The sequence below is a fragment of the Limulus polyphemus genome, unplaced genomic scaffold (assembly GCF_000517525.1).
Source record: "Limulus polyphemus unplaced genomic scaffold, Limulus_polyphemus-2.1.2 Scaffold6768, whole genome shotgun sequence".
Lineage (NCBI taxonomy): Eukaryota > Metazoa > Arthropoda > Merostomata > Xiphosura > Limulidae > Limulus > Limulus polyphemus.
The window spans coordinates 23,097-32,270 of record NW_013672378.1 but is presented as its reverse complement, the minus strand read 5'-3'; the positions used below and the strand labels follow the sequence as shown (position 1 = coordinate 32,270).

The 9,174-nt window shown below is 33.5% G+C and overlaps 1 protein-coding gene across 1 annotated transcript in view; it reads right to left on the bottom strand.

The window, feature by feature from the left end:
- Positions 1–6,060, bottom strand: part of LOC111089609 (methyltransferase-like protein 27) — a 15,006-nt gene extending 8,946 nt beyond the window's left edge. The window contains exons 1-3 of the mRNA XM_022402433.1: positions 6,017–6,060; positions 5,050–5,187; positions 1,960–2,082 (exon numbers count right to left, since the gene is read on the bottom strand). Coding sequence (XP_022258141.1) covers positions 1,960–2,082; positions 5,050–5,154 — 228 coding nt within the window. The 5' untranslated portion in view covers positions 5,155–5,187; positions 6,017–6,060. The remainder of the gene's footprint in view (positions 1–1,959; positions 2,083–5,049; positions 5,188–6,016) is intronic.
- Between the last annotated feature and the right edge of the window lie 3,114 nt (positions 6,061–9,174).

Below are 9,174 nucleotides of genomic sequence, written 5' to 3'. Positions count from 1 at the left end.
AGTTATTTATTAAATTCATCGGTGAGATATATTTGTATTGGTGTTATTTTAAACATTAAACCTTTAAATACCTATCATTTAGGAGTACGCTCTATATGATTGGGTATGGTATTGTTTCGAGTATAGTTACTTATGTGATTAAGTCTCGGTGCGTTAGGCCTAGATAATGCATCATTAAAGAATATTTTCCTTTTTTAAAGATCAACCACCTCGAGTTCATTATTAGTGAATTTCCAAGTTGTAAGTAATAATTAAAAAAAAAACTCTGTTGGACCCCTTAGGCTTTATCAAACATTGGCATAGAAAGGGAAACGAAAACGCCCACAGATTTGCAAAAAAAAAGCTATAAGCACTTGTTCTTTTTTTTTAATGTAAAACCCGAGCAGCAAAACGTAAAATATGCAAATTCAAGCACCAATCCACAGTGTTCCATTTGGCTCAAGAAGGCAGAGTCAACTATAAGAACCGTTAAAGTTGACCAAACAATGCACTTTTAACAACAGTTGAGCTTACACTGTGCTCATTCCTACTGAGTAGGCTTTAAAAAAAGTAGATGTGGAACCAGTCACCAGCTATTAAATATATTAAAGAAGATGACTAAGACATCGCCAAGAAAGTATAGCTGAAAACCTAGTTTGGATTTATAATTCATTCTTATCCCATTCAATTTCCTTAGCGATCATCCTTATAACAGCATTGTGGAGTTGTCTTTGTTAAACACAGGAATACAACTGTTACGTCTCTGTGTTCCTTTGTTAATTTTCCGTATAATTTATTTCCGAGAAACTTCAGCGATACAAGTCTTTTCTTAAATAAAACTAGTTTATTCTTTCTCAATACAACTTTGCAATACACTTAATTTCCACAGCCACTTTCAATTAAACACACGCTATAATTCACAACGAACGATTCACGCGCTTTACTTACGTCACTACCGCGCTTGACTCAATTGTCTGTCTCTATATCTGCCTGTCTGCAATTCAATTCGATTAACTGTCTGGCGCACTTATATACAAGAATAGAGGGAGCCTAGCAAATACTGGATTATTCGTGATGTTCCCCGATCTTTCTAGAACTCATTACGTGTTACCAGCGTCACGTGACTTCAGCTGTCGTAACACAACTATACATACGAGTGGACTTCATAAACGATAGAGAACCTATGCTCGTTGTTGTTCAAGTTTCAATTCAACCTGAAACAGCTTGCCAGCCATTTACACATAGACGGTAAAACTGGCATTACTACTAATTTACTTTCATTTTGAGTATTTGTACATATCTGTGGAAGGATGTTACTGGACGTCATTTTCACACCAGTGATACATCTGTACGTCAGTTATTGTCATGTTATTATTGACAGGTTTATAATGCTTATTTTCAAGTTTCAAAAATCAACATGTAACATGTTTGCACATTTAGTTCAATGACATCATGCTTACTGCCAGTTAATTATACATATCAATTTTATTTTTGAGGTTTATTTATTCGGGAATATATTATATTTTACCGAAATATCCACATTGTCGAGATCATATTGCTACTCACTGTCTGGATTGACTGCCACTAGAGTTTGTTCTTTCATTTTTTGCTTCACAAAGACTGATTGTCTACATTGTGGTTGAAGTTGATCGTACTATCATCTAACCCTTTATTCAACCGATCTTGCGAGGCTTAATTAACATCAATGAGAAAACTGTAAAGGAACTGTCACTGTGAGTTAATTATAAATATGTATTTGCCAGCGACTTGTAAGTGTATCATATCTTGTTAAACAAAATTTAAATACCACATGCTAGTCATGACAAGTCCCTTTTTTTTTAAGAAATCCATATTTTAACGAGTCCATTCTAAATAGTTACTTCATGGGTAAGAAAATGATTTACCATATTTATACCCCCCTTTTTAATCTTTCAAAAAACGATAAATGAAGAACTTTGTCTCAGATAAAAAGAAACAAACCTCTATCCCTACTAATCCTGAACCAGCGGCAACGTCGAGAATCTGAATATCTTTTGGTAGATGTAAATCTTCAACTACGTCAGCCATTATTTTGGGAGCATTGTATTTCAGTTCCATACAGTGCTGTGTCAAAACAAAAATGGGAAAATTTGTCAAGTAAATATCATAATAAAGAAACACAAAATTGATATCTTTCCAATTAATTTTACGTCAGCTTTACAAAAACTTTACATAATGTTAGTGCTAAAGTAGCAATACTGAATCATGAAACTCAAGATTTTGATCAAGTGCTCATAGAAATTTTACATTAAGCATGCATCGTGTTGATGTGAAAATAGCAATAATGAATCATAAAACTGAAAATGTATTTAATATTTTCATATAAAATGTGAAAATAGAAAACAGAAAAACATTGAAAAGCTGAGTCATCTCATATTCTTCACAATTGAGATCGACACCAGCATCCATTAAAGGTCCAGTTCCAATTCTAACATTATGCTTGTCGTTAGAAGTCCTTGCTATTAGTTTGAACATTCTCATTCAGCTCTTTCTCACAAGTCCTTTCGATTTTCTAATCTATTTTAATTCATATTCCAAGCCTACCTATAGTCCTGTAAATCGTTTACCTGTACTTCAGCTTAAACTGGTAACACTTATAATTAATTTTCTCTTTTATGTCTTCAATAAATAATTAGGTTTAATCTTCGCTACTATCCTTATTCTCTCTCTTATTTTAGGAACATATCTATTCTAAAATAATAGCAATTTATTTAAAAAAGAAATCTTTCCCACACCACATTTTATCTTGTTGTTGTAAGCCACTAATGATATAATCTTATTTGTGCCATCAAGGTTGACTTTCTTAAAATTACGAACTAAAATTTAATATTATATCAATATGTAACAAAACATCGAACGTAATAATAAATATTCCCCAAATGCCCCTCCCCATTTCAACTCTTTTATTATATTCTCGTTAGTGGTTAACAATAAATCTAAATGGCATCTATCATGATTGGCTTTCTGTCCATTTGGAATAGAGCACCATCCTGAATCCCTTCACAAATTCTAATATTTTACTCCCTGTAATCCCAATCAATGTGTCTAAAATAAAAGTATCCCAGCATTGTTCTTAGTAGTAGCCATTGGACAGTTTCTCATTGACCTCATCTGTCTGGTCAGTTGGTCTATAACAGATGCCAATGGAAAACTTTCTACCTTTCAAATTGCTGATTGTAACCCATGCAGATTTAGTATCTTCTCTACTATTTTCAGTCTTTAATCCTAAAAGGTTGCTGTTCACCCCTTACATAAAAAGCCATTCCATCCCATCTCTTGAAAATTTATTAAATAAGTTATAATCTGGAATATCAAAATAATTCCTATTGTCAATATTCTCCAAATCTAATGAAGTTTCAGTAAATATCATAGTCTTCCATTTCAACTATAACCCTAAGATGGTCTGTTTCATTCCTAACACTCACACAAGAATAATAAATTGTACCACTGTCTTCCCAAACGTGTTAAAAGCAGTGTTGAATTCAGGGGGTGTACAGGGGAATATTTCCCCTGTACAAAAAATCCCCCCTAAAGTACAGGATTTTTTTCCATCCTGTCGAATTTTAATTTTAATTCATCCCCCTCCCAGCTTCACCCCCCCTCTCAGGTGGAAAGGTTTGAATTCAACACAAATATACCAGCGTCAAAACAGACAGAAGGAAAGAAATATCATAAAAAAACTTTATGATGAGCTTATTAAACGACTAGTAAACTTAAATGATGTGTCTTCTTGCAACTCTGTTAATCCGATACAAAAACATATCAAATATCTCGAATCCTTATGATTCATTATATCGGAGTAACGATTGCGTCTTCTTATACTACGTTTAATAAACATTATAAAAGTTCCTATCTTGAGCATTAATGGACAGTGTGAACATAGATGAAACTTTTCAAGTTTTTGACAAACACAACAGCTCTGACAGTAAAGACATTCTATGTGGACGACAGTCCAGAAGGTAGACGGACGACGTAAAGCTGCACGTGTTCTGATGAGAACTCGATGATGAACAAGTTTTGTTGAAATGAACATCAATGTAAGTTTAAAAATACTCTAGATACCATCGATTTATTACTTAATTGAAGCTTATGTGAAGGTTTCAATTTAACGTATGTAAATCAGTTTTTAATAACTACTTTGCGTCTTACAGCCTAACGCATTTAGTTGTTCTAACGTAAATGGAAATATTAGAGATTTATACTGGCCAAAACGTGACTTTACAATACGGTGTTTGCCTGATTAGTACGGTACAGTACTTGCCCATCTATTCTGCACTAAGAAAAGAAACCGTTGGCTGTTCAGTATATTTGAAAATGTTACAATTGTACTATGGGTATTATTTCGTTGCCTGCAAGAATATATTACGGTTCGTGGAATTAATGCCTATTTGTGATCCAAAGGGGTTCGTTCGCACCCTCCAATCCAGCCCTGATTATACGTAATGAAACACAGATTACTATAGTGACATTAGACTATTATGAACATCTTAATTACTTCCTCATAGTAAGTTGTGGTGTTATGCTAAACAGAAATACAAAGTTAATATTTTTTTTTATTATTTACGTATTTAGAAGTGTTCTTGCTCTGTAGAACATCAGGGGAAACTGTGAAACGTAACGTAAATTGAATATACTTTAAAAAAAGCAATAATTATTTCCAGAACAAGTGATGTTTACGCAAGTTATACATAGATATTTATTTTACTGTTTTATAATATGAATAATACAATTAGTTGTGGTTTGTTTTTTCATCACATGTTCTACTAAAATATAACATTTTTACAGTTTGCAAGATCTTTCTATTACATTTTTCTGGTTAATTCTGAGCATATTTTCATGCACTTAATCATAAATACTTACCCTATTTATGTAGTGAAAGGTGAATACTTATATAAATATATATATAATTTATACGGTTACAAAAGTATTTAATAAGGGAATAATGTAAAAACGTAATAACATACGACAATGTTAAACAGTAATTTATTTATGATGTGGTTGTAAATATATAAAAACTATTAACTTCCATACTGTATCTAAGTCTTTTGCCCAGTTCTTGTAGATTTGCATGGTTTCGTGGCATGAACGCTCCTTTACAATATTATGCACGGCATTAGAAGCGACGATATGTGCCATTTTCTTTTGGAAGAGCTGGAGCAGGCTGTAATTCTAATAATGAAAAATTTATGGTTACACAAAAACTGTCAAACTCTGAATTACACATGAGTACACAATAAATGGCCAAATCTATAAATTACACATTGTTACACAATAAATGATCAACTTTGTAAATTAGATATGGTACACAATAAATGATCAACTCTGTGAATTAAATATGGTACACAATAAATGATCAACTCTGTGAATTAGATATGGTACACAATAAATGATCAACTTTGTAAATTAGATATGGTACACAATAAATGATCAACTTTGTGAATTAGATATGGTACACAATAAATGATCAACTCTGTGAATTAGATATGGTACACAATAAATGACCAACTTTGTAAATTAGATATGGTACACAATAAATGACCAACTTTGTGAATTATATATGGTACACAATGAATGACCAACTCTGTGAATTAAATATGGTACACAATAAATGTCCAACTCTGTAAATTAGATATGGTACACAATAAATGACCAACTTTGTGAATTAAATATGGTACACAATAAATGACCAACTTTGAATTGGATATGGTACACAATGAATGACCAACTCTGTGAATTAAATATGGTACACAATAAATGACCAACTCTGTAAATTAGATATGGTACACAATAAATGACCAACTTTGTGAATTATATATAGTACACAATAAATGACCAACTCTGAATTGGATGTGGTACACAATAAATGACCAACTCTGTAAATTAGATCTTTTACGTAAGTGTTAGTGAGAAAACAGGGAATAATTAAACATTTTGATATATCTCAGAAAAACTGTTATTGTAACCATACAAACAAAATACTCAAACATGAAAAGCATACCGTGTGTATTAATAGTAAACCACAACAGTTATACTGCACCTCCAATATTGTTGCCAATGGTAACAAGAGTGTATACGTACCTACTTAACAGTTGAGATCAGCAGACTAATAAGAACATTTTCAATGGCGAGTGTCCTCTTTTTTTTTTCCCTTCCACCCTGTTGGGTTTATTCCATTCTGACATGGAAAATTCCTGTTTCGTAGTTTTGATATACACGAGCCACGTGACATAGATATCCTCATACGGGTCAAGAATCATAGAAAAACAGAGTTACGGTTATTACAGATATAAATATATTGTAGATCAGGAATTATGTATTAAATAATAATCATACAAACTATTTCACAGTATTACTTATGCCAGTAAGTGCCGCAAACAGAATATTTCAGGAGGCAGATTTACCACGTTTCATTTTCGTTATATAAAAGGAGCTATATAGCATAGAACACATTCGCGTGGTTTGTTTGTTGTTAAGCACAAAGCTACACAATGGGCTATCTGTGCTCTGTCCACTACGGGTATCGAAACTCGGATTCTAGCGTTATAAGTCTGCAGACATACCGCTGTGCCATTCGGGGGGGGGGGGGGTCGAGCAAATATTTTCTCATTCAAATTGATTGGCTAAAGAAAATATTGAAAATATAAACTGCACGATTACGTTCTTTAAATAATGCGCCCCCCAGTGATACAGCGGTATGTCTGCGGACTTGCAATGCTAGCATCCGGGTTTCGATACCCGTGGTGGGCAGAGCACAGATAGCCCATTGTGTAGCTTTGTGCTTAATTACAAACAAACAACCAATTAAATAATGCAAATGTAAGGACAATAATCAGTTATATTCGTTAGGATACAATAATAATAGAAGTAATCACACCATAACAATTGTGAAATATAATGTTTGCTTCTCTTAATTTTGCATTTTCTTTAGCTTCAGAAGATACGAACTTTGTGCTATTAAAAACTGTTCAACTGGCTTTTAGTGGTATCATGCTGTTTGTTCATATTTTATTAATTTAACATACATTTATTCCTGACAATTTACCCTAAAATGTAATACATACATTTATTCCTGATAATTTACCCTAAAATGTAATACATACATATACTTCTGTCACTTTACACAATATAAACCCTAGCGTCAAAAATAAGCTTCTGTATTAATCGTATTAAAGTTTTATAGATTGTTAGAGTGTTTCATTAAGATCCACCTTTATACAAAGGATGACAACAAATCTACACAAATCAGCTGCAGAAAAATGTGACGTTTAATATGTATGACCGGCTTCGCAGTTTTATTGAGAGGCAGAATGAATTACCACAGGTCCTCTATTAAAAATAAACCCTAAACTTTTTTTCTATCAACACTTTTACTCTCCAAGACATACTTTTGAATATTTTCGCGTACAGGGAAAATATTCAAATAATTTACGTGCTAATCTAGCAGAAAGAGAAGACTACCGGATCAAAACCCTAGTTACAGTTTTGCTCTATGAGCTTAACGGCCGAGTTAAAAATAAAGTGATATTTCTCATGGCCACCAATTTTTAAATAGTCCATATTTTTCCTCAAACAGTTCTTGCACTTCGGCCACGCAGTCACTAGCGCAAACACAGAACAAACAAGGCTAAAGTTCAGAATAGTTTATTGCAAAACCTTTTAGAAGTCTATCAAACAAAAGGTCTCAGACGTATGCAAGTTATCTTGTGAGGCTTAACAAACTTACTTTTATTCAATCGAACGTAAATACACTTATCAAGTTTGGTAAACGATGCAGACTAGCTATGATATCCTGCTTGTCATCACTTAAACAACAACTAATAAACGTAAGGACACGGATTGACTTATAGTTCCATTTATTGCGAGAAGTATAGAATTAATTAACGTAGAATCGATCGTCACAAACACTTCTGTACAACGACAGCTAACAGAATTACAACCGACTCTCAAGTTATACCCCTATCAATAACTCAGTAAATTGCATGATATACCACCAATAAATTAGCACCCAGTTATTACACGTAAACCTCTTCTATCAATAAACAAATTATAGAATTTTCACAACTAGCCGCCATTCCACCACCCCAGGAAAAACATATATCTCACCGATGAATTTAATCTTTTTATATCACTAGTAATGAAAGCGAGGTATGAGTAATGTTGCTTAAATATCACATGACTTACGACAGATTCATATTGTGGCCACCAGAGGGAGAGACAGTTTCTTATTATTCAACCAGATGTTCAAATAGTTCTTATACCGTCATTGGATGATATAATGTGATAATTACGCGATATTTATTGTAATAGATAATAGTGTACTTTGTTTATAATACTGTTACGTCTCCGTTTGTTAATTGATTTTCCGTAACTTCGTTCCAACGGGGAATAGTGTGTGTGTAGGTAGTGAGTAATTGATCTGCAGTGAGAAAGTATTGTTGAAGTAGAGCTCGTGAGACGTGAACTATAGTTTGTTATAGCGCGACTGTTGAAGTTGAGTGTATCGTAAAGTTGTATTCGGAAAGAATAAACCAGTTTTATTAAGTAAGGACTTGTGTCGCTAAAGTTTCGTCACGTTGTCACCCTCTTTTATATACCAGACAACCCTATATCTAATAAATGCTAGAGCATTCTCCAAGGTACAGGATAGTTTTAGAAACGTGGCGTCACACTAGTCATGTGACTTCGCTTACGCAACAATAGTATTGGTTTGTGTTTAACATATTGTTGCGTCAGCAAAGTCACATGACTAGTGTGACGCCACGTTTCTAGAACTATCCTGTACCTTGGCGAATGCTCTAGCATTTAATAGATATAGGGTAGTCTGGTATATAAAAGAGGGTGACAACGTGACGGGGATAATGTGTGTGTAGATAGTGAGTAATTGAACTGCAGTCAGAAGTATTGTGGACGTTCGTTGATATAGCGTTTGTTTTAGCGCGATTGTTGAAAATAAGTGTATCGTGAAGTTATATTCAGGAAGAATAAACCAGTTTTCTTAAGTAAGGACTTGTGTCGCTAAAGTTTCGTCGGAACGAAGTTACGGAAAGTTAATTAACAAACGGAGACGTAACAAATTGGTGTCAAAGAGTGCGATAGAAAAAAAAAGAGAAGAAGATGGAAACGAGAGGCGGAAAATCAAACTACAGCTTAGCAGAT